This window comes from Callithrix jacchus, chromosome 4 (assembly GCF_049354715.1).
Source record: "Callithrix jacchus isolate 240 chromosome 4, calJac240_pri, whole genome shotgun sequence".
Taxonomy (NCBI): domain Eukaryota; kingdom Metazoa; phylum Chordata; class Mammalia; order Primates; family Cebidae; genus Callithrix; species Callithrix jacchus.
Window position 1 is genome coordinate 118,319,998 of NC_133505.1, and position 26,147 is coordinate 118,346,144.

Sequence of the window (26,147 nt, forward strand, 5' to 3'; positions counted from 1 at the left end):
CATGCCAAGGCACCAGCAGTTTAGCCATGATTGCTTTTGTACCACCAGTGCAAATACCAACATGGTGAAAAAGGCCAGCCACAACTTAGTATTTGGAAAAGAGTTTTGACCTTGCAGATCCCCTGAAAGTGTCTCAGGTTGTGCCAAGGGATTAGAGGACCATACTTGGGGAACAGCTGATCTAGAAGGTCAAGAATACCCCTCAGAGGAACTGAAACTCTCCTACAATCTCTTAACAGAAACCATCGGTACTTTGCAGTTCCACAGTTAACTAAGTTATAGTTTTTTCAGATATTCACTTATCCCGTCTTCCTAAGAATATATCCTAGCCTATTGTTGGATGTCTGGGGAAACCTATCTCACTAAGCATCAACCTAGCTCAGATTTATTATCAACTGCTATACTTACATTGATTTTACAGGGTCTTTTCTTGGTCTTAATTCTGGAAGTGACCATGTGGGGTTTATAGCCTACAATATAATGAGAAAGCCTCATTTTAAAAACCTTTCTACAGATGTCCTGTGAAGGAGATTCCAAATGAGACCTAAGAGGTTGAGAGCTATACTTCATACAGGAGATAAGCCATTTCTTCTCAGGTTTATAATTGGAGGTCTAGACTGTCACGGGTTATGGCTTTGGTGATTTTGCTCTTTTCTCTTTTCAGACCTTGTAGCTGTTGGATGTGAGCTCAATGGGGTACACTATCATAATGGCCAAGTGTTTCAGCCCAACCCCTTGTTTAGCTGCCTCTGTGTGAGTGGGGCCATTGGATGCACACCTCTGTTCATACCAAAGCTGGCTGACAGTCACTGCTCTGGAGCTAAAGATGGAAAGAAGTCTGATCAGTCAAACTGTGGCCTGGAACCATTACTACAGCAGCTTTCAACAAGCTACAAAACAATGCCAGGTGCTCAAAAGTAGAGCTATTTTTCATGTATGACCATGGTGGTATTCTTTCATGTTCCTTTTATGTACCATAGGTATGCAGTAAGTAGTTACTGATTGGTGGTCAGAGTGAGATACAGTTTGAGTATATCATCTTAATCTTTGCCTCAGACAAGGATAAATGTCTGAAAAGGAAATTTTATAATGTTTTAGAATTTTCCGCTAAAACATTTAAAAACATTTTTAGAAGATCTACTAGATCAGGTAGCTCCTCTAAAATCTTACACCTCTGCTTATTCCCAACCTCTTCTCAGGAAAATTGACCAGATATTGTTCACATGCACCCTGCAACAACTTATTTGTATTGTTCTATTATGGGCAAGAAATTTGACTATCCACTTCCCCAAATTTTAAATGGCAAGCCCACATATTTGGAACTTGTAAATATATTATTTCTAAAAATAGAAAACTGGTAGGAAGTCTTTTCATTCACTTTGAAATTGAAGCTCAATTACTAATCTTTCTCTCTCAAAACACACACACACAACACACACACACACACACATTTTTAAGTAGGTTAACCATGTATATATGTACTCAGAAAAATGAAGTATGACTGACTCTTCATTACTCATCTTGAGCACCTGGCCATTTGCAAACAGTTAGCTTAAGTATATTCATAAACCTTGTATTCTGGTCTGCTCTAAGTTAGCATTTTATTTAGGCATCAGCATATTTTGGGAACAGGCGTTTCAAAACCACCAGCAAATAAAGTATAGAAGAGGAAGGACTCAAAAGGGGCAACACTGAAGTCTGGTTCTTGTTCACATCTGTGTTCTCAACCAGAAATCAAGAATGCCTTTTTCTTAAAGTTTAGAGCTTAGTGAGAGTTGGCATGGAAATACAGAATACTTGTACATGTTAACAAGTCATAAGTTCACTTTTATTATGTGGATATTTAATAAAGGCAACTATAAGCAGAGAAGTAAATTTTAGGTATTTAAAAACTAACTCTATGAAGGGAACATCCTCAGCAACTCCAGTTTTGTCAGTTAATTAGAAAAAAAAATTACCAGGTTGTGGTGAATTTGCATTTGCTATACATTTTCAGTTGACAGCATGGCACTACTAATGCTCTAAAACCTCTCAAATTATAAGCCATATCCTTTTTTTATTTTTTCAAAATGTACAGAACACTTGGTTTTCTGCATTGGATCTTACTGATTCAATATAAGGCTCTTAGAACCCATGCATAAACTTCCCTGGAAAGATTACCTTAGAGCAGTTTTCCACAAGTAAAGCCCTTTGGATCAAGTTCAAGTTGGTCTCGAGACCAATCCAACATGGCCCTTTAGGAGCAGCTCAGGATTGCAGCTCCCAGTGAAAGAGCAGAGGGGGAGTGGATGCCGCATTTCCAGATGGATCTTTATTGCCCACAGACCAGGAGATTCCCAGGCAGAGGAGCCCCACGGGTCGCCACCGCGGCTGTTTCGGCTGGCGTGGCTGTTTTGCCCAGTGGCTCTCACTGGTCTGGTTGCTCTTTAAGCTGGCAACTGGAGCTCCGAGAAGGCAGATTCACCCATTCATCTGATTGAACGGGTCTGAAACAGGGAGCCAGGCCAGGAGATTCCAGGGCAGCGCCGTTGTTTCAGCCGGTGCAGTGGGTCGCCACATGGGAAATCACACAGATCCCAGTGCCCTTTCAGCAGGCTACTGGAACACCTAGGAGAAAGTCAACCGTTCAACTTAAAAATAAAAAGGTGGCTCAAGCCTGTAATCCCAGCACTTTGGGAGGCCAAGGCGGGTGGATCACAAGGTCAAGAGATTGAGACCATCCTGGTCAACATGGTGAAACCCTGTCTCTGCTAAAAATACAAAAAAAAAAAAAAAAAAAAAATTAGCTGGGCATGGTGGTGCATGCCTGTGATCCCAGCTACTCAAGAGGCTAAGGCAGGAGAATGGCCTGAACCCAGGAGGTGGAGGTTGCAGTGAGCCAAGATCACGCCATTGCACTCCAGCCTGGGTAACAAGAGCGAAACTCCATCTCAAAAAAAAAAAAAAAAAAAAAGGCTCTGAGGCATAGAGCCAGGTGATCAGGCTTGGCAGGTCCCACCCCCACAAAAACAAAAATGCCCCAGCAATTGGAAACGCTTGGGGTTGAGAGTTTCACAGCAAGCACAGCTGAACCCAGGATGGTGCAGCTCGGTGGGGGAGGGGCGTCTGCCATTACCGAGGCACTCCACCCCTACGGAGGTAGTCTGCCATTGCTGAGGCAGCCTGCCATTGCCAAGGCAACCCGCCATAAGAGAGAGAGTCCGCCATTACAGAGGCAGTTCTAACCACACCCATATAAACAGGACTGCAGGGAAGTCTACATGGCAGCAGGGTGGAGCCCACAGCAGTTCAGCAAAGCCTCTGCAGGCAGTGACTAGGCTGCCTCCTTGCTGGGCAGGGCAGCCCTGAAAAAAAAAAAAAAAAAAAAGGCAGCAGCACAACGGATACTCATAAATAAAGCCCTAACTCCCTGGGACAGAGCACCTGGGGAAAAAAAGGGGGTTTATGAGTTCTGCTGCAGCAGACTAAAACGTACCTGCCTAGCAGCTCTGAATGAACAACGGAGCTCACAGCTCAGCACTTGAGCTCCTATAAAGAACAGATTGTCTCCTCAAGTAGCTCCCTGACCCCTGTATATCCAAAGACTCACCTCACAAAGGACTGATCAGACTGACATTTGGTGGGCATCATTCTGGGACAAATATAGCAAAAGAAGAAACTGGTAGCAACCCTTACTGTTCTGCAGCTGCTGCAGGTGATCCCCAGGCAAGCAGGGCCTGAAGTGGACCTCAGCAGGCCTACAGCAGAGAGGCCAGACTGTTAGAAGGAAAACTAAGAAACAGAAGTTCAAGTTGGTCTCATCTGAGAATTTAGAGCAGTTCAATGGATTCACTTTAACCTGGGTTGGGAGAAGCATCTGATAGTCAGTCTTAGTAGTTAGTGCTTTGTCATGTAAAACAAGAAAATCTCCTGAAATGTTCTCTGGTATTTGAGATTTAGACCTAGATGTGTTTCAAAGGAAGAATATGTTCAGTCTAAGGTTTCTTCATTGCTTAACTGTAAAATTATGTTTATGGCCCACACAGGAATTTGGCATTTAAAATTAACCACAATGATAAAAACACATACTTTAAGATATATTTGTGATGGTAATTTATATAGTCTCTGGTTGGAATCTAGCTTTTGCTAGGTCAGTGTGAAGCATGCAATGACATAATGCTCTCATGCTTTTTTCAACGCTCACCAAACGCTAAGCTTTGTTTCAAAAATCTCTTCTAGTTTTCTTGCTTTTTAATGAATGTTAAACTCCTAAACTACAGCTCTTGTTTAACAAGTGGGATTACTGTAACATGGTAATCTAACCTGCCTTTATTTATTGCAGATGTGTGCCAGGCTTCTAATCTGCTTCCTGCATTGAGGTCTTTAAACTGTTGTCTGCCTTCCAGGTATCTTCACGTTTCTATTTCCTCTCCCTCAGTTTTATGTGCAATTGTGACAGATTCTACTGTAATTACACTGAAAGCAGTATCATACCATCAATTCAAAGATTGCACATACTTAAAAGAGACTTTTTCCTATGAAGAAGGCATTCTTTTTCTGAGTCTTTTTCAAGTTTTAAATGGATTTTTTGAAGTAATATAGCCATAATTTTGCTATGCAGACTTAAATCACAACCACACGCCAAAGCATCCATTTCAAGATGCACATTAGCTTTAAGGAAATGCCTTGAGACAATAAGTCAATATGTAGTTTGCTTAAAATGAGCCAAGGGCCTGACTGATTTATAACAAAAAGCTCCCAATGACCTTACACAGAAATGGGAGAATTATTATACTCTCTTATATTCTCATTATTACCCTCTTCTATTTCTCCTTAGCAGTAGACATTGGAGGGGCTCTATCTACTCACTCACTGACCCATCTATTGATCCATTCATTCTGTTTTTTCCATAAGTAATTTGAAATCATAGCCAACTGGAGAGTGCCTCGGGCCTGATAACACAGGGAGTATGAAGCTAAGTTGAATTAATGAAATTATCCATTTGCAATGACTTTGTATATAAATGATTAGATAGTTTAGTTCAGCATAATATTAGTTTTCTAAAAGACTAGATTAAAACAAATGAAAGAAATCTGTCTCATTGACAGTCTAATTCTCAAACATAATTTTTGTAGTTTAGATTTTAACATATCATGAAAGTTAACATTAAGATCACACTGTTCTGATCAATATCTCGAATTCCTTAATTTTCATTTCAATGTCTGTTAAATGATGAGGCAAGAACCAGGGAAAAGATAACTTATCAACAAGAACATAAGGTTACATTTAGTATTCAGAGGACAGGCTAAGCAGAAAGATGCAAATGAGTAAATCTCAGTTTTTCAAAGATAAAGTATTTTTATTCTTCCTTACAGATTAGACTGTAATACTTGATTGAAAGGTAATTTTGGGATTGGGAAAGAGGGAGACAGAATGATAAATTAGACCATCAGCTTCTTTTATTCTGAATTACATCATATAAAAATATTCAGATTTCTTAAATATTAGGTTAAACATGATTAAAAATTATCTATTTATATATTTATATGTATACATACATACTTTTCTTCCTTTTAGATTATAGAAATCTCCCACTTACTTGGAAAAAAAAATGTCTTGTGCAAGCAACAAAGTGGACTGCCTGCTCCAGAACATGTGGGATGGGAATATCTAATAGGGTAACCAATGAAAACAGCAACTGTGAAATGAGAAAAGAGAGAAGACTGTGTTACATTCAGCCTTGCAACAGCAATATATTAAAAACAATAAAGGTAACATTTAAATAGATTTTGTTTTTTTTGAGACAGAGTCTGGCTCTGTCACCTAGGCTAGAGTGCAGTGGCACAATCTCATCTCACTGCAACCTTCGCCTCCTGGGTTCAAGTGATTATCCTGCCTCAGCCATCAAGTAGCTGGGATTACTGCTAGGCACCTGCCATCACACCTGGCTAATTTTTATATTTTTAGTAGAGATGTGGTTTCACCATGTTGGCCAAGCTAGTCTCAAACTCCTGCCCTCAGGCGATCCACCCGCTTTGGTCCCCCAAAGGGCTGGAATTACAGCTGTGAGCCACCATGCCTGGCCAAGTTTAAATGATTTAACTTAATTATAATTCAATATAAAGAGATTCCTGAAAATCAAGTGTGTGTGGGTTTTAGAGGGAGGGACGGTGTTTAGTTCTTACAAAAATAAAATCGTCTCATTATAATGCTTAAAGTCAAACTATTTCAGAGGAAAACAGATATTAATCTAACTGCAATTTGTGGGGAAAATATTACTAAACATAGCAGATTCTAACTTTTCTCTCTCTTAATGAATAAAAGACTTTGGTTGCTACCCTATAATTATGAAAACAGAGATTAGGAACACTGGAGTAGAGAAGTTCTAATCTTAGTTATATGTCACTAACCTGGAAGGAGACCACACTGTTTCCAAAATGCTATATGCTTACATAGCAAACTTGCTAAAGCATTACGAGAAAATATTTACCCTAAGATTGTTTGGTATAACTAGAGCTGGTCCTACTTCTTGAACTAGGCAGGATGTCCGTCTCAAAAAGAGTAATTTTTAGAAATGCTACAAAATCCTTCCTACCCTCAAGTTATTCTCTATCATATTAGCAAGTTGATGACTCAGTTTTAAAAAGATTAGGATTAAATTATTCATCTATCCATCACCCAAAACTGGGCTGTTATGAAAGTTGCTACGTCTTAGGTAGGTATTTAATAAGACATGGCCCTTGATAGTAAACAAAACAGAAATGTCTATTGTGAAACTGAGTAAAGAATAGAGAGCAAAAAACAATGAGGTGTGGGTGTTATAATATGATGGAGTAAGAACAGAGAGAACAGACGTCTGGTGAGAGGGGATCTTAAAGGCAGAGAAAAGAGTGCTAGAAATCACTACAGAACAACTTTTATTGATGCCTCCAAATAATTTTATTTGTGCCATAAAATATTCTACACATTATTTTTCTAAACTATTGTAATAAAATTTAAAGAATGAATTCTTAATATTATATATCTTTTCAGATCCCCAAAGGAAAAACATGCCAACCTACTTTCCAACTCTCCAAAGCTGAAAAATTTGTCTTTTCTGGATGCTCAAGTACTCAGAGTTACAAACCCACTTTTTGTGGAATATGTTTGGATAAGAGATGCTGTATCCCTAATAAGTCTAAAATGATAACTATTCAATTTGATTGCCCAAATGAGGGGTCATTTAAATGGAAAATGCTATGGATTACATCTTGTGTATGTCAGAGAAACTGCAGAGAACCTGGAGATCTATTTTCTGAGCTCAAGATTCTGTAAAACCAAGCAAATGGATGAAAAGTAGTCAATCCTGTCATATAATAAAAAAATTAGAGTATAAAACTGTGGCAAATCTTTTTGTTTAAAACAGTAAGAATGCCTAGCTATCCTCAGATCACTATATTTAAGGCATTAGCAGTTTTTTAAAAAAGTTCTAAAAATATATGTAAAATTTGAAAAACTTAAAAATTGAACTCATTTCTAAAATATATCCTATAACTACATAATACACAGACATTTGGTACCATATAAGCATTTTGTATATAAAAAAATTATGCAATTTACAAGAAAATATTTTTAAAAAATAATCTGGAATACTTGCTGAAGATGTGTAAAAAAGCATACTAAATTTTAGGCTGGGCGCAGTGGCTCATGCCTGTAATCCTAGCACTTTGGTAGCCTGAGGCAGGCGGATCATTTGAGGTTAGGAGTTTGAGACCAGCTTGGCTAACAAGGTGAAACCCTGTCTCTAATAAAAAAAAAGTACAAAAATTAGCTGGTGTGGTGGTGCATGCCAGTAATCCGAGCTACCTGAGAGGCTGAGGCAGAAGAATCACTTGAACCCAGGCAGTGGAGGTTGCAGTGAGCTGAGATCACACCACTGCATTGGCATGGCAGAGTGAGACTCCTTCGGGGGAAAAATAAACAAGCATACTCAATTAAAAAAATTTAATCTACATTTGACAATGTAGCCTAGGTTTCCATTAGCTGATAAATCATTATAGAGGCATGTGAGATTCTAGATTAATTCCTGAACAGAAAGAAGATTAAGCCATAAATATACTTTTCATTGCCTGATGTTGAATATCAGTTTCTTTTGGAAAGGAGACAATGCAACTTTTCTGGCCATTGTTAATAACTGCAAACTAAATTTTTTTATATGAAATATTGTAAAAAATTAAATATCCAAGACAAAGACCAAGAACAGTATTATGACTTTGCAAAGAAAAGAAACATAAAGAATAAAACTTAAAATTAGCCCCATGGATCTGAAGTATAAATTGTTATTAAAAATACATTAATGATAAGACTAGAACTAAAGATTACAGTAACTGGAACAATTATAGCCATTTATTGCAAAGTTTGGAAGAAGTTATCAAGCTTAGTAATGTTCTGTTCATTTATATAAATGACATGCAAAACAATAACAAGTAGCACTGTTTAAAAATTAGGGGGAAAAGGGGAGGGCCAGTGGGAGGGGGAGGTGGGGAGGGATGGCCTGGGGAGAGATGCCAAATGTGGGTGAAGGGGAGAAGAAAAGCAAAGCACACTGCCATGTGTGTACCTATGCAGCTGTCTTGCATGCTCTGCTCATGTACCCCAAAACCTAAAATCCAATAAAAAATTAAAAAAAAAAAAAATACGGTCATTTATTATAAAATCAACACGTTTGATAAGAAAGCAATTCTTTTAAAAGTTTAGGCCAGGTGTGGTCACTCACACCTGTAATCCCAGCACTTTAGGAGGCCAAGGTGGGAAGATCATGGGGTCAGGAGTTCAAGATGAACCTGACCAACATGGTAAAACCCCATTTCTACTTAAAAAAAAAAAAAACAAAAATTAGCTGGGCATTGTGCGGCATGCCTATAATCTCAGCTACTCAGGAGGCTGAGGCAGGAGAATCACTTGAACCCAGGAGGTGGAGGTTGCAGTGAGCTGAGATTGGACTACTGAACTTGAGCCTGGGCAACAGAGTGAGACTCCATCTCAAAAAAAAAAAAAAAAAAGTTTAATGCAAATAAATTTTAAGTGTACAAATTAGGATCCTTTTGAGCAAACAAGTTGTCATCTAAAGAAGGAACAAAACCTCCTTAACAGTTGTAATAAAAACCTATGCCTGAAAAGTTAGTGGATATTACACGGAAATATTTATATTGTATTCTTCTACTCCTGGTAACTATTTATATGGAATCAGGAGAACTTAAATAGAATATCAAGATATAAATCATAAATACTTACAAAAATATATCTGTACAAGATTTTTATTGAAGACATAATTATCAGTGCAATGCCTAAATATAAGGCTATAAATATAGCAAAATATTCAAGAACTCTGTTCTTTCAATTTTAGAAAAAGGGACTTTGCTGAAGAGAAATGTTTGAAGTTAAGATACTAGGATTTCACTAATTGCACATATAGGTATTACCAACAAACTGTGATTAAACAGAACTCACTCTTTAAGACAAAAATATTTCCTGAAAATATGAAAAAAAAAAAAAAAAAACCCTGGACTTTCCGAATCACAAAAATGCTGAAACAGGTCAGAAAAAACAATGTGAGATTAAGAAAGTATTTTTGGGGTTTTCTTATTTACACAGCTATGCTTAGTCTGGGTAAATCCTGCACAGGCACGTTTTTTGTGGCATCCAGTTGGTTATATTCCTGTATGAGTGCTGATAAAGATGACACAGCTTCTGTGAAACAGCTTTCTTCCATCCCTTCAACTTGTAGATAGTGATGAAGGTGAGCCTAGAAATTAAAAAATTTGGTAACATTTACCATTTCAGGAACTTTAATACCTACAACTATCCTATAAGGTAAGTTATTCCTTATTAAAATTAGAATTCATTCAGCTCTACATTTGAAAGAGAACTTGTGTCAAATTGAATAAATCCTATTAACTAATGAAATTTCTCATTTAGAGTAAAAATAGCACAAGTAAGCCTCTCCTCTTCATTTATAATTTATAATCAGTACAACAAACATAATAGAAAAGATCACCCTGATTTGTAATAGTGTAATTCTTAAGAACATATCTTAAATGGCCAAAATTAACACATACAGTTACAAAGGGGTATGATAATCACCTTTTTCTTGTAGAGCCTCATGAATCTCTCCTTCAGTTCCATGAAGGTGGGCTTCACACATGTGTTATTTGCTAAAGCTAATAATGAATGAGAATGGCCCACAGGAGGTATGGAACACAGGCTGGTCTTCCAGCCTTCTTGATTCCAGGAGACAAATTGTAGAGATGGTTTTAATCTGAGATTAAAACAAACAAACAACACATACAGCTCAAAGGCAAGAATTAAGGCACTAAAAATGTCTGCCTTATTATTGCAGCTTATATTAGTTAAACTAGAACATTATGGATGGTATCATTCTAATTTCTTAGTTTACAAGCTAAGTTATCTGTTTTTTACCATTGGGAGTAACATGGTATAGTCAGATAGTGAACTAAAAGACATTTAATAGGGGAACATTAAACTGACTGTGATGGTGATTCAAGAAGCTAGAAACTCAATCCTTAAGATTAGAATTTAGGGATATAAAGAAAAGAAGGTATTATTTCCTTACTTTGTAATTCAACAGAGTAGTTTTCTTATACATAGAATTAAATAGGAAAACAAAAATCAGAAGCGGCAGTAGCAGTGGCAGTGCCAGTGGCAGCAGTAATAACAATAATATCAACTACAATTTTCTGAACACTTTCAGAAAATAAAACATCTCATATATCATTTAATACTCCTAAATAAAAACTATGTACTATTATTATCCTTATTTTATACTTGGAAAAAAACAAGGCACAAAGAGACTAAGTAGTTTGTTCAAGGTCACACTTTAGTAAGTGGCATTGTTAGAATTTGAAAAGCAGCTATTAACTACTATGCCACACGGTCCCAAGCAGCACACACAAATTATCTTTAAAAATATTAAGCAAACCTTTCAATATTTCTGCGAAGATCTGAAATTTGTACATTTCCTCTCACCATGAGCGCACAGGCGAGGTAAAGACTGTGTTTGGGGTCTGCCTGAAGCAGCTGGTGATCTTTACTAAAGGCATCTGAAAACATCTGATCCAATCTGCAACAATGAAAGAGTCATTGTCTATATAAAATATTACTTCTTTCTTCTATGTACAACTATAAAATGAAGACAGTCCTCTATAAGTAAATAAACCACACTAAGTATTATCCTAACAAAATATTAGATTATATATATTCTAAAAATAGTAAATAGCTATAATTTTCTTGAAGCAATCTTGATGATAAATACGAGAAGGGAAAAAAATCATATATTTTCTTTTTGCTGGGGGAGAAAAGCTTCTGTAGTATATTGGTGATCTCAGGTAGCTAAAAAATGTTGACTGTAGCATTACTGAACTCTATGTAGTACTGATTTTTGAAACTTGTATCATTATTACTTAGTTCAGTATACCTTATTTATTTCAAAGTATCCAAATTACTAAAACTAATTAAAAGCCGATAACATTAAGACTATTACTTTGTAAAGTATATTATATCATAAATTAGTTAACAGGAGGAAATTATCAAAGGACAATGTGAAGCTCTCCTATAAAACATGAAACTCCATAGTAGTGCTCCTAAAAGCAGAGACTTTTAACCTAAGTCTTTTAACTGAAGGCTAAAAGATAAAAGAAAATAAAGGTGACTGACAATGTTTATATCTAACAATACACAGACTCCTATGCTAGCCTGATGGCAATGTTCATTTAATGATCACCATGATGCATACACCGTGTATGATGCTTAACTTGTTCATCAGCACCCCATGCAGGAAGGAAATTCTATCTATTAGTTGGCAAAGTGGTCATTTGCTGTTGGCTTAAATAAAAACTTACCAATATCACTTGTGACATTCCTGAAGTATAGAATTATCTTGTCAAAACTTTAATTATAAAAAAGAATCTTTAATTTAGTTTAAAAAATTTTTTTAAATTATTTTTAATCTGTTTTAGAGACAGGGTCTTGATTTGTTGCCCAGGCTGGAGAGCAGTGTCACAATCACAGCTTGCTGCAGCCTCAAACTCCTGGGTTCAAGTGATCCTCCCACCTCAGGCTCCTCAGTACAGGTGCACACCACCACGTCTGGCTAGTTCAAGAAAATTTTTTTTGTAGAGACAGGGTCTCAGTATGTTCCCCAGCTGGTCTTGAACTCCTGGGCTCAAGTGATCTTCCCATCTCATCCTTTCAAAGTGTTGGGATTACATGTGTGAGGCACTGTACTCAGCAATTTAGTTTTCACTTTCTTATTTATATACTGTCCCCTTACAGAGTTCGGCAAGACCTTTTCCCTCAGCCAACTGTGAATGTCACTGTGAATTTTTCAATCTCATCATCAATGTATACGCTAAGAGTATCTTTCAAAACTACATTTTTTTGTTAAATATACTGATGAAATATTTGTGCTTAACAATAAGCAAGGTGTTCTGGAAAACATACAGAGTTACATCTGAAATCCTTTTATTGTGCTGGGCTGTGACAGTAGCTTTAAAACAAACTCTCATTTAATCTAACCAATAAGTATATGAGGTAAGCACTATTTCATTTTTACAGATGAGAAAAACTAAGAAAGTTTAAGTCACTTGCCCAAGGTCTTGTAGCTAGTAAGTGACAATTAGGAACAAACATTGTTTGTCAGACTTCAAAGCACTTTTCATAAGCCTACAAATTTAATCATTAGATTTAAGTTCAAATAATTTAATACTGGTATTTTTCAACAATTACTTCCAAATAAAGATGCGTTAATCTAAGGGGAAAATGGCTGTCATTAACTGCATTTTATATACTTCTCACAGATAAGATGATACAATGAAATAACTAGAGTTATTGCAAACTTTTTTCTCTTACAATGTTTTTTAAAGTAATTTGAAGTCTCAAAAAATGGAAACAAAGTTAGACCTTACCTTCTAGGAGGAATGTTAACATCTGCCAGTGTATATAAAGGTGTTAGGCTTGACACGAGATAATGAAGCTGGGGAAAAGGAACTAAATTCATGCTGATTTCATTAAGGTCCATATTAAGGGACCCTTCAAATCTCGCAGAGCTAAAAAATTAACATTAAAATAATGAGAACATTTTTAATTTTAAAATTATACACTTCAAATGTAGCTCGATTTATTCAGCAAGTAGTTTCTCAGATTCTTTTGTACACTGTTCTTCAGTGCAAACACGTTTTCTTCCATATAGTGAAATTTAGTATCATGAACAATCATGTATAAAGTAAAATATAACACACAACATCTATACATCTATAGTAATTCTTTTTTCTTTTTTTTGGAGATAGGGTCTTGCTCTGGTTGCCCAGGCTGGAGTGCAGTGGTGCGATCTTGGCTAACTGTAACTGCCACCTCCCAGCTCAGCCTCCCGAGCAGCTGAGACTACAGGAGGTATATACCACCATGCTTGGCTAACTTTTGTATTTTCTATAGAGATGGGGTTTTACCATGTGCTCCAGGCTGGTCTTGAGCTCCTGGGCTCAAGACCTGTATTTTATATACTTGAGCCTTGGCCTCCCAATGTGCTGAGATTACAGTCATGAGGCACCATGCCTGGCCCTACACTAATTGTTTCTGGATTATCTAAAGTGTAACCAATAAACTATTATAGTTGCTCATTACACATATAAAATATCCTATGTAAAACAAACTTTATATTTGAGTTAAACACATATAGGTCAATAATTATTATAGAAACAACTAAATCCCTCAAGGGTCTATAATCTAGAATGTAATAACGTCAAAGCAATCTCTGATACCAAAAAGCCACAGAAATATTTTGGACCTGCTAGTAAAGAGGTAAAATTAGTTGGTTTAAATGATTAGGACATTCTACAGCTACAAAATGTTTAATTTTGTCTAAGTGTTTCACAAGTGTGTCGACCACAAAATCTTTTATATGATACCTATTAATACTGCATGGAACACACTTGGTGAAATGCTGCTTTGGAGTTATAAGAATTAAAATTCTGCTTGATCACTCCAAGGAAAGAAAATACGAGACAAAATAAAAACAGAAGCAGCTCCTATAATAAAGAATAACTAAAAAATGCTACTATAAAAATTCAAAATATCACCCAAAGCACAATAAATGTTTTTGACTATCCCTGGATAGAATTACCTTGTTAGGTTGAGCAGCAAATTGGCCACAATGTTGTTCATTGCATCAAAAGGCTTCTTATGACATTTTTTTAAAGCCCCAGAACTTGAAGTAACCAGACTCTTTGGCTTCACAGTTGTACCCAACTTTCCAGAATTCACCATGAGGTCGATTTTGCTAATGATGTCAAATAAAGACTTTTGAGGGAAAAACATTGGGAGAGAAGCTGTTAAGAAGAGGGGATGTAGATGACAGTCCACTAGGAAAGAGAAAGAAAAGCAATTTAAACTGATGTTTTCTCTGAGATATAAACGTTGAAAAGTGAAGAGAATGTTTCATATAAACACATATACATAATACAGGACTAATATATATATAATTTATCCAAAGTTCCAATATAATTTCTTACTTGATTGTCAATGGGCAACACACAGTCTGCATGCTCATTAAGTTCCTTCATTGCCAAGATGCTATTATAAGGTGAGGTTATGACATCATCCTCACAAGAAGGATAAATGGAAGTTACAAATCTATATACTTCTGGGAATTCATCTTCAAGCATCTTTAAAAGAAAGGTGCCAAGTCCAGATCCTGTTCCTGAGGATTAAAATATTTTTTTAAATTAGCATAAATGATTCAGAATATAATTGAGGAATTTGAAACTTTACTTTTTTTGAGGCAGGGTCTTGTTCTGTCACTCAGGCTGGAGTACAGCAGCATAATCACAGTTCAATGTAGCCTCGACCTCCTGGGCTCAAATAATCCTCCTGCTTTCAGCCTCCCAAGTATCTGGGACTGCAGGGATGTGCCACCATGCCTGGCTAACTTTTTAATTTGTGTAGAGACAGAGTCTCCCTATGTTGCCCAGGCTGGTGTTAAATTCTTAGATTCAAACAATCTTCTGCCTTGGCCTCCCAAAGTTCTGGAATTACAGGCATGAGCCACCACGCTTTGCCAGAATTTTGTATTTGTAAAAATAATTTTCAATTTATTTCTGTTATTATATAGTAACGAATCTAATTTTGGATAAGGAAATGAAGGCAAGAGTCAGGAAATGAAGTCCTGAATGCCACCTGTGGCTCTGACAATGAGTCTGGGAGGGCCATCTATATTTTACTCTTCTTCATATTTAAGTTATAGTGATATGCCACAAGAACCGACTACACATGCACAAGCAAAAAATTCATCTATGACAGTATTCAGTCTACACTTGATATTAAGCAATTTAAGAAAACTAATTGGACAGCTTTATTGTAGTGTATATATAATCTTAACAAGGAAAACTATCATGTCATGAAGCAACTTAAATACTGAGTTATTTATAATTAAGCACATTGACCTCAAATTTCCAAAAATTTTCAAATATGAAACACTACTTAGTTAAAAGCAGAAACTCTAGGAATCTCATTAAAGATAATTTTCTGACACATAAAGTTATATTTACATAAATTCGGAAAATTTTCAGAACTTAAAAGTGGAATCCTCTAATTTGGTTTTTCAAACTGAGTTGTGAACTAGTAGGGGGCTATGAAACTAATAAATAGATTAATACCATTGAGACAAGAAAGGTTTGAAGGTAGTTTAAGGGGATTGATATCCTTTGGCAAGCACGCATTATGAACATGTCAGAAATGCTTCATTCTAGGAAACAGGACTGTACAGGCAGACTCTGAGGAGAAAGTCAGCATTCCTCAAAAGCTCATACATCCTGAAAAGTAGCTGAATGTTCTGTAAAAGAAACTAAAGGTGAGAGATCCAAGATGGCAGACCACTAGCAGCTCAGGCTTGTAGCTCCCAGTGAAAGTGCAGAGAACAAGGATGCCACACTTTCAGACGAATTTTTGTTGCTCAAGGACGAGGAGATTCCCAGTGGAGGAGCCCCATGGATCACCAGTGTGACTCTTGCAGCCTGCGCTGTGGTTTTGCCGGTGCCCCGGCACTGCAGTTCTTGGTGCAGAGTAAATGGGACTGGTTCCCCTTTTGGCCGACGTTTGGAGCTGACTGAAGAAGGGATTCAGAGGGAAACCAGATGGGAGACTCCTGGACAGAAAAGCACCAAGAATCTTGACGCCACTGTTTTAGCCGGCGCAGTGGGTTGCTCAGATTTCCGCCCTGGGAATTAACAAGTTGGACGTCCACTAAGAGACCTAATTTGAAAGTTGGTAATTACAAAGACGACCGGTGGGTAAATTTACAACGATGGGAAGAAACCAGCATAAAAAGGCTGAGGATTCTCAAAATCAGAATGCCTCTCCCTCTACAGAAGATCACAGTTCCTCATCAACAGGGGAACAAGGCCTGATGGAGAACAAGTGCATTCCATTAACAGAATCAGGCTTCAGAAGGTGGATAATAAGAAACTTCTGTGAGTTAAAAGAACATGTGCTAGCCCAATGTAAAGAAACTAAGAACTTTGAAAAAAGATTTGATGAAATCCTAAGGAGAATAGACAATTTAGAGAGGAATATAAGTGAACTAATGGAACTGAAGAATACTATATGAGAACTCCAAGAAGCATGCACAGGTTTTAACACTCGAATTGATCAAGCAGAAGAAAGGATATCAGAGGTCGAAGACCAACTTAATGAAATGAAACGAGAAGACATGATTAGAGAAGAAAAACCAAAAAGGAATGAGCAAAGTCTCCAAGAAATATGAGACTATGAGAAAAGACCTAATTTACATTTGATAGGTGTACCTGAATGTTATGAAGAGAATGAATCCAAGCTGGAAAATATTCTTCAGGATATGATTCAGGAAAACTTTCCTAACCTAGTAAGGTGGGACAATACTCATCTCCAGGTAATACAGAGAACACCACAAAGATATTCCTCAAGTAGAGCAACCCCAAGACACATAATTGTTAGATTCACCAGGGTTGAAATAAAGGAGAAAATTCTTAGGGCAGCTAGAGAGAAAGGTCAGGTTACCTATAAAGGGCAGCCTATCAGACTTACAGCAGATCTCTCAGCAGAAACCCTACAAGCTAGAAGAGAGTGGGGATTAATATTCAATATCCCCAAAGAAAAGAATTTTCAACCCAGAATCTCATATCCAGCCAAACTAAGCTTTATAAATGAAGGAAAAATAAAATTTTTCACAAAGAAGCAAGCACTCAGAGATTTCACCACCAGGCCTGCTTTACAAGAGCTTCTGAAGGAAGCACTACACACAGAAAGGAACAACCAGTATCAGTCATCCCAAAAACTTACCAAAAGATAAAGAGTATCTCCATAATGAAGTATTTACATCAACTAATGGGCAAAATAGCCAGCCAGCATTAAACGACAATATTAAACTCACAAATATCAATATTAATCCTGAATTTAAATGGAATAAACGCCCCAATCAAAGACACAGACACACAAACTAAATAAAAAGTCAAAACACATTGGCACTCTGTATCCAAGATCCAGCTCATAAGCAAGGACACACAAAGACTCAAAACAAAAGGTTGGAGGAAGACTCACCAATCAAATGGAGAGGAAAGAAAAACAAAACAAACAAACAAACAAATAAAAAAACAGGAGTTGTAACTTTCATCTGACAAAATAGACTACAATAGTAACCAAGACTAAAAGAAACAAAGAAGGACATTACATAATGATAAAAAGATCAATGCAACAATAGGAGTCAATGATCATAAATATATATGTATCCAATATAGGGGCACCAGATATATAAGACAAGTTTTCACTGACTTATAAAGAGACTTGGACACCCACACTAATAGCAGGAGACTTTGACACCACATTGTTAATATTCGACAGATCAACGAGATAGAAAATTAACAGAGACATTTATGATTTGAACTCAGACCTGGAACAAGTAAACTCAGTGAATATTTATAGAATTCTTCACCCCAGGTCCACAGAACATACTTTTTTTTTTTTTTTTTTTTTAGTATCACATTACACCTATTTTGAAAGTGACCACATAAATGGAAGCAAATCACTCTTCAGCACTTGCACAGCATTTCACAGATTTAAACAAAATATTGGTTGGCTGTTTGTTTGTTATTTTCTTTCCTTATTCCTTCCTGTCTCCGCTGTTAAGCACAATCATCACCATAAAAGAGGTTTTTAATACCTATTTCTAGATTGCATTCCAGCCTGGGCAATTGAGCAAGACTCCTGTTCTCTCTCCCCGTTTTCTCTTTCTCTTTCAAAAAAAAAAAAAAAAAAAGGAAACTAAAGGTAAAAAAAAAAAACTTTCCAATATAATTCTGTTGACTCTTAAGAGGGCTTACATTAACAAAAACAAACAAAAAAGAAAATAGTGACATAATTCCACAAAATTTTAAGATAAAAAGGTGTATGTTTATATGCTCAACTCATACACACTCCGAATAGTTCCATTTTTAGCAAGAACAGGTCTAAAAACAAGACTTATGTTTGAAAAATGAATTCTCACTTTAACACTGTTACAGGTAAATGAATGAAAAATTTTACCTCCTCCCATGGAATGTATTATAAAGAAACACTGCAAGCAATCACAGTGCTCTGCCGATTTTCTGAGTTTCTCTAAAAGCTGGTCTTGGTAAAGACTGCCAAAAACTTTGTGACCCACAGCCCTGAAAATAAAAATATAGATTAAAAAAAAATCCTTGCATGTATTATTTTTCGATTTTATTAGTTCTAATCTAAATAAAAGGATTTTAAACAAATTTGAAAAGTATTTTTATTGAACTAAGTAAAAATCTATTCTTGTTTCCTGTAAATAAATCATACAATATCCTGAAGATACTAGATGGAAAACTTAACAAATATTCAATATCTATAATCCTCAAATATCTGGATAAGTAAGCTCATTAGTAATGAATATTAAACTATGATTTTCTGCATTTACCTTCTCAACCTTTCTCTTAAGGTACAATTCCAACAAAACAAGATTTCACTTACATAATTTTTCTTTTCTCCATTTAAGGTAATTTCTGAATTGTAGTGCAAAATGTGGCAAACTACAGAGACACTGAAAATAAAAAATTTTCAACAAACCTATTCTGGTTTCATACATGAGAAAAAAAATGGTCATAACATATTATTAGAAAAAATGGCATATAGTGGAAATTGATATTCATGCAGCTCTACAAGTCTTTTCAGTTGTCCAAATTTGCAAATACCACTATTACGAATTAAAACAAAGTATTTTCCCATAACATGCAGCCAGATATAATTCAAAAGCTACATGTAAGTTAGACAACAATTAGGGAAAATGCAATTAGGGTGTCAGGTGGGCTCACTTAACTAAGTGACTGGTTCTCCCCAGATAAGTCTCTGGGAACACAAGATTCAAATTTATGCTTTAGTAAAATTATATATCATTTCACATTATGTACCTGGGGGACTGGCTGCAAATAGTGAAAATAATGAGTATGAGAGATTTGCAAATAACAGGGAGCTACTTAATTTCTAAAAAACAGCAAAACAGTCTCAGTGTGAATTCCCAAGTGATCACTGTTGAAGCTTTTTTCGAAGTAAAGAGACCATTATAGACTCAAGGGTCAAAACAGCCTCAGGCTCAGCTTGAATGCTAGGATACTGGTCTGGCTTGCATCTGTATCAATTCTGCTATAGCTGACCAACTGGACAACTTGAGAGCCAGTTAAATAATATAGATAAGAGTTTATGAAAGTCCTTAAAACATTTGTCACCTCTTTAGTGTTCAAGAATTAATTTCTAAAAAGGAATTCAGCAAATTAATTTTTCATAATTCACCTTTTTCTTTTAAAAAGTTAGAAGAAACTAGGAGTAAATACAGGTGGCTTCCAAGCATTAAAACACCACCATTTATTAAGGTGGTGGGCTTAAAGGCCTAAGGCAAATTGCATCTTATCTCATATCAGCAGAATCTCAGAATGAAGGAAAGATTGCTCATTTTTTTTTCAGAAGACATTCAATTTTTAACTGTGTATTCTCACCAATTATTTCCTGAGCCAGAAATATCAGTGATGAGCTGATTCATATCAAATACATCTCTCAGTGGTCCCTGCAGAATTTCATTCACTACCCCTTCCTCCATATCAATCAAGACAGCCTGAGAAAGAAAAATAAAATCTAATTAGTATATTTTCCTTTTAGAGTTATTCACTCTGTAAATGAAAAGAATTTATGCACTGAATATTGCACTGTTCTCTGTATAGTTTAAGCTTAATTAAAAACTTTATGTAGAATCTGTTGTAAAAATTAAAAAAGAATTTCACGCTGTTTGAAAGGTGGAATCCAATTAAAAAATGAATTCTAAATTCTTGTATTCTACTCCAAAATGACTAGTGGGGGGAAAAAGACCCAAGACTAATCCCCTCAATGAATTTTTAACAAGGTCTCAGAAATTTAGAAGGCAACCTTAACCAGAACAAGTTCTCAAAAAATATAGGATGCATTAATGTATTTGCATACTGGGAACAATCATGCTGCTCTTTATGACCATAGCCCAAAACTGTCCAATTCAAATAAGTAAATTTACCATTATGTGCAAAGCAAAGACACTGGATAGATGTCAAAAATGACAATATGGTCCCTTCCCCCAAATAATTCACAATCGAATTCTTAGCTGACATGACCAAAAAAACCCATACTCCTAAGACGAAATGAGAATATAAAACACAAAATTAATTATAGAAAGAAAAAAAGATGAAGGAAATGTAGTAAAATGTAAAGCAGGGATAGCTTGGCAGTAGGATTATATGTCCCATCCTCCTACTTCCCTATAGCTTCCATACATTCTACAGTGAGGAAGAAGAGTCAAAAAGTAAACTAAATAGAGTTAAGTAAAAAAGCAAAACTGAAACAAATTCTGAAATAACCTTAGGGTACACTAAAAAATGATTTGTTAACTCTTTGTTTCAATGTCACAGAAGAAATGCTTGGTTTATGGCTTTTCGTTCTGTGACCATATAACATTAAGCAGTGCATTTAATCATTTGTGTAATTAACCATGCTACTTTAAGATATACAAATAAAATAATAAAGCAGTATATCATAAAGACTATAAAACTATGTCTTATAAATACGCTCCTTTATACAGAGCAATCATATTCATCCACAGGGCTGTATCCTTTTCATACACAGGACTGTACAGGATTACGTTTGGCAATGTTAGGTATTTTCAAGGATATTTCTGACAATATGCAATTTTGACCTCAAATGCTGACTTTAACACCTAAACCAACAAAAGAGAGACTTCACTGTATGGGTAAATTGTAGTACTAGAAGTTGTAAGATTAAAAAAGAAAAATATTTTAGATTATACTGGTCTCATTCCAAGATAGATTTATTGAGGTATGTGGAAGATTAAATGTACATAAATCACACTCTCAATTACGCTACCATCTGGCAAGGGAAGCAATATGCAAATACAAACTGATATTCAGGTATCTCCTGAAATGAGTACAATCAACACTGTCCTAGTCACTTAATATTAAAATCCTGACATAACTCTTCCAGACATTCCTTAGTTACATCGGGCCCTTGATTTTCCTTTGGAAATTAAACTAAACTTTGGAAGAGTATTTTGGGTTCTTCACTTAGGTATCCAAGGTCTGGAGACACAACTGTTCCAGGATTTAATGTTTGTACTTCCTTTCAGAGCCACCTGGCTTTCCCCTGAGTATAACATAGGACTTACAAAATTCTGACTATTCATTAACCTAAGAAACTGAACACAGTGGAAGTACCCAAGCACCAAGTTATCTTGTGAAGCTTGGACTCTTCAGTGATCACAATCACATAATACCAAGAGCTCCTAAGGAGAAAATGGAAGAGTACCTTCACAGAAAAAAAGTCAAAGGCTACAAAAACGCAGATTTATTTTTTCCTAATAGTGTTCCCTCCACCTCTCAATCTGCTCACTGAAAAGATTCAATTGGGAGTAGTCTAGGAAATGTCAGTCTCTTTTTCTCTAAGATTTGTATTGGGATATCAGTTCTCTCTACATGATGAAGTAAACTGTGTTAATCAATTAACATAACAGTCTGCAAGCACATAATTTTTGCCTTAAATTTTGTTTTCCAAGGACTTCAGAGATCGCAGATACCAGGAGATGATTCCCAGATGTCACAAAACTATTGCACACTAGTCTTTCAGCTACTACACCAGGTCTGATCTTTAGCATTGTAATTCCTTCCATAACATTTAAACTTCCTTTTCTGTTATAGTCAAAGACCACTGATCAAAAATCAGAAAAAGTAGTCACAAAGAAACAATCACAGAAATATTGTTGGAATGATTAAGACTGTAAATATGGGCTATGAACCTGAAGTAGTTGGTTCAGGAGAACTTGCATGGTTAATGGTTTTTATTGACTACAATGTGGCTGATTCCATGTTTTGTATTGTTAGTAAGTAACCTTGATGCAAATAAATCTTCCAATGTATTCGAATAAAACATTAAACTGTTCCTTTTGTTATCATTTATCTAGACACTATTTCTTCTTAAAAAAGGCTACAGTGTTTTTAAGTATGGACTTTTCTCCCTAATGTGTTAAGCAGACACAAATGTCTGCTTAGTTATATTTATATTAAACATGGCTTAGTAACTTTTTTCTACTTTGAAAAGTTGAAAGTTTCATTCTCATGATAGTTACTGAGAACAGTTATTTTAAAAATACATGCAATGTAAGAATCCAAGCATATATGTATCTTACTCGTGCTTTTAAAGAACATATTTTTCCCTTGGAAATACTTCCACCGTCACCAACCACTCTGAAAGATAAAAAAATGAGAATAGGTCATAAGATCTTCCATGGCTAATAGTGCTAACAGGTAATAAAGTTAACTTCCATTTATATAATAAGACTGTTTATAGGCCAGGTGAGGCAGACACAACACCTATTCCTAATCTCTTTCTTCCTTGCTTACCTCCCATTAGGCTGAAAAAGTGAAATACTTATTTTCCTGCCTTTCTTTGTAGTTAGGGCTGGCCATGTAATCCAGTTCTAGCCAATGAAATAAAGGGTAAGTATTCCGGGAAGCTTTCGAAGAAGGACCAGATGCAGTTTCTTTCTATCTTCTACCTTTTTCCTGCCTCAAACATAAATATGAATGTGATTCCTGGAGCAGAGACTGCCATTTTGTAGTCATGAAGTAATAAATACAAGGACAAAAAGCCAACACACTTATGGACAGCAGAACAGTATATAGTATTAGGTCTTTGAGGCATTTCTTTAAAACTAGAACATGATTTCCAGATTTGTCTGTGAGATGAATCGATCCAGATTTGTCTGTGAGATGAATCGATACCTTTACTGCTTAAGTCACCATTAATGTGGTTTCCTATTGCAGCAAAACACTCAACAACTGATATACTGGTATTTGCCATTGAGTATCTAAAGCTGTTCTCAGAATTTCACGTTGGAAGTTAAGTTGCCAAAGTACTGAAATCTAACACAGTGTATGGGTCAAGACAGTTCACAAGACAGAATATATGAAGGGTAGCCAACGCCCAGACCAAATCCAACTAGCTGCCTGTTTTCCTAAATAAAGTTTTATTCAAACATGAACACACCCATTCCCTTATGTATTACCTATGCCCACAGTCATGCTACAGATCAAGAAGTGGTGTAAAAGACTTTACGGTTCACAAAACCTAAAATATTTACTGCCTGGTCCTTTACAAAAAACGTATGCCAACTCATGCTGTAGGTAAATTCCTATCATGCTATTAAAAAGGTATAAACATTTGATAAGAAGAGTACACAAAGATGTGGTCTTACTTTTGAAAAAGATTTTTTTGTACTAAGTTGTGGAACAGATACCAAATGTGTTGATAGTACACAGAAAGAAGTGCAAGATGCTACAACCCTTCTTGCCAAACTTACCGGGAAAATAATAGTGCTCTCAGCTTAAAGTATAAAACACACAGAGTAGATAAGAGTGTAGTTATGAAGAATCACCTTATGAAGAAAGAAAAGCTCCTAGGCTGAGTCTCAATGTAAGCAACAAGAAGTAAAGAGGTGGGTGTAGGAACTTAGCAAGAGAATCACCTGAAAGGAAGTATTACAGAGGCAAATTTGAGTCTCCTAAGAGAATTTAGAGGTGAGGATATTCTGGGCTACAAGTAAGAGGGAATCTACAGTCTATATGACAGATATCTCCATAAAATAAAGATAAATGATACCAGCCATTAAAGTAATACACCTAACTTCCTGTGCTCTGATTCCACGGTCACCAAGCAACCTTCTGATTATTACATAGCTTTTCAGGTAGATTTCCTACAAGAGATAATGTACTGTGGCTATGAAGAAAAATGAGAATTTGGTTTTTGGTTAACCTGGCTCTACTGGAGAGCAATGAACCCATCTCAAGATACCAATGACACTTCTGAGTTTGCAAGCCAGAGCCCTAGATAGACTGTGGAATTCACCCAGGAAGCTGGGACGAATTTGCTTTCTCTAGAAGATAACTGCTCACACACCCAGCCAATTATTTTAAACTAGAACTGATATTCCTACTGAATTAAAGCCTGATATTAAGTATATACTTTTCAGTTTAGGTTTGCTTTGTGAAGTATTTTGAAAACGCATGAACTTCATGATTTGATTGATATTAAAAGCTTATGGACATACCCTGAATGGCAACGTAAATTACTCTTCCAGATAAAAGATATATGGTACTTACATATACCCTTTATTAAATAAACAAAATCCAACAGCTGCTTGTCTCCTTTGTAAGTACATTTTTATACTTACATCATATATGTAAACAATTACATTTTTCTTTCAAAAGTTAGTTTTTACTGGATGCGTTAACAAGATGCTCTCTGGGAAAGTTACAGCTTTCCTTTAATGAAACTTATTTCAAGGTTAAGTTAAAAGAAGCCACACTAAAGGGAAACCTGTTGTCTTGTTCTGCACAATAATATGAGAATATTAATAATCTAATAAGAATAAATATGGTTTCAATAATGAAACAAAAAAAGACAACTTCGCGGCAACTGGCTATTTTTATTGTCCTTTGAAGAATTCTCTCCCAAGCGACTAAAACGAAAAATAACACACCGCGACAGACTTTAAGCCCATCTTACCTGGTATCCACATTTCTAAAGAAGCTGCTTATTGCCTCATCATAAATTCCTTTCTAAAAAGAAAAGCATACGTTAGTAGCATTTAGGTTCTGTTTCTTGCCCAAATCAAGTTCTCTCCATTTTAATAATCTCATAATACTATAAGGGCTAGGATGACGCTCTGATAAGAAAAAGCAAGTATCAAAAAATGCTGAGCTTCATTCTTCCCAAACTCCTTAGAAGAGTAAATGCCATGAGATCTACAGATAAAGTTCAGCAGGGGGTGCTAAAGAAAGGATTCCACCTATAGAACTGTAGAACAGGTGCATCAAATGAGTGTTCTCTGGCTCCTTGGCGATCTTTTTAAAAGCTGACTGGTTAAATTAAAGAATACAATAACCACACGTGTTATCTATTTTACAAAGTACTTTCCCATATACAATCTCACTGGTCTGCCACGAACACTGATAAAGAGAAGACCCTGAAAATTAGAAAAAATGTTAAGACTAAGGTCTTCGGTCAGTGTTCTTTTAGTTTAGTGTGTGTCTGGCAGCAACATGGTTAAAAACCAGTATATTCTTTACTGAGAAACATTCCATGCAACTTAAATGGGTCAGATGAAAGCTCAAGTCGAGCGTTTCCTGCGTGGGTGTTGGAAGACCTCGCTGACAGGAGAGAGGGGCTCGCGGCGGCAGGAGGGTACCTGGTTGACCGCAGCGTGCTCCCTTAGCGCCAGGTCCCAGAAGCAGCAGCCGATCTGGTTTCCGCACTGGCCGACTGCGACCAGAGAGGAAGGAAAGAGAATAGGACATTAGGCAGGAAAACAAGGCATTCCGCGGCGACTCTCTACCTGTCCCGCGCTGCTCACCCTGTACGACCACTGACTGTGTCATTCTGGAGAGCTGCCAGCTCGCGGTGCTTGCGAGCCGGTACCGGCTTCTGCATGCCGCCTGCAACGGCTTTCTCCGAGGGAGCGGCCGTAAGTCACGCTGCTGCCGCAAGCCGCTGCTGTC

At 36.4% G+C, this 26,147-nt stretch overlaps 2 protein-coding genes across 7 annotated transcripts in view; one reads left to right on the forward strand and one right to left on the reverse strand.

Moving 5' to 3' along the window:
* The window catches only part of CCN6 (cellular communication network factor 6), a 29,694-nt gene extending 24,006 nt beyond the window's left edge, over nt 1-5,688 (forward strand). The window contains exons 5-7 of the mRNA XM_035296543.3: nt 665-907; nt 4,322-4,385; nt 5,557-5,688. Coding sequence (XP_035152434.3) covers nt 665-907; nt 4,322-4,385; nt 5,557-5,563 — 314 coding nt within the window. The 3' untranslated portion in view covers nt 5,564-5,688. The remainder of the gene's footprint in view (nt 1-664; nt 908-4,321; nt 4,386-5,556) is intronic.
* Nucleotides 441-26,109, reverse strand: TUBE1 (tubulin epsilon 1). 6 transcript variants are annotated; one of them, XR_013534488.1, is made up of 14 exons: nt 26,003-26,109; nt 25,838-25,911; nt 25,156-25,208; nt 22,778-22,835; nt 20,055-20,170; nt 18,586-18,707; nt 14,544-14,731; nt 14,156-14,331; nt 12,942-13,082; nt 10,958-11,098; nt 10,102-10,276; nt 9,609-9,763; nt 5,579-5,677; nt 441-470 (listed from the first exon to the last, which is right to left on the reverse strand). XR_013534488.1 is itself a non-coding variant. In XM_008994928.5 (13 exons), the coding sequence occupies exons 1-13, from the start codon at nt 26,025-26,027 to the stop codon at nt 5,650-5,652; spliced, it is 1,452 nt and encodes a 483-aa protein (XP_008993176.2). In that variant the 5' UTR covers nt 26,028-26,109; the 3' UTR covers nt 5,318-5,649. The 6 variants fall into 6 exon arrangements, 3 of the variants coding, with proteins under 3 accessions (XP_008993176.2, XP_054110329.1, XP_002747086.2); XR_008480795.2 differs by lacking the exon at nt 441-470 and adding an exon at nt 1,577-2,607; XR_008480797.2 differs by lacking the exon at nt 441-470 and adding an exon at nt 1,577-2,607 and having other exon boundaries at nt 9,469-9,763.
* Nucleotides 26,110-26,147: the final 38 nt, after the last annotated feature.

What these genes read in the sequence shown, in the direction of transcription:
- TUBE1 (XM_054254354.2), bottom strand. Translation starts at nt 26,027, where the DNA reads ATGACACAGTCAGTGGTCGTACAGG. An exon ending in AGCACGCTGCGGTCAACCAG is followed by an intron (nt 25,209 to 25,837) that starts GTACCCTCCTGC and finishes TTTTCTTTTTAG; the next exon opens with AAAGGAATTTATGATGAGGC. An exon ending in TATGTTCTTTAAAAGCACGA is followed by an intron (nt 20,171 to 22,777) that starts GTAAGATACATA and finishes TTTCTTTCTCAG; the next exon opens with GCTGTCTTGATTGATATGGA.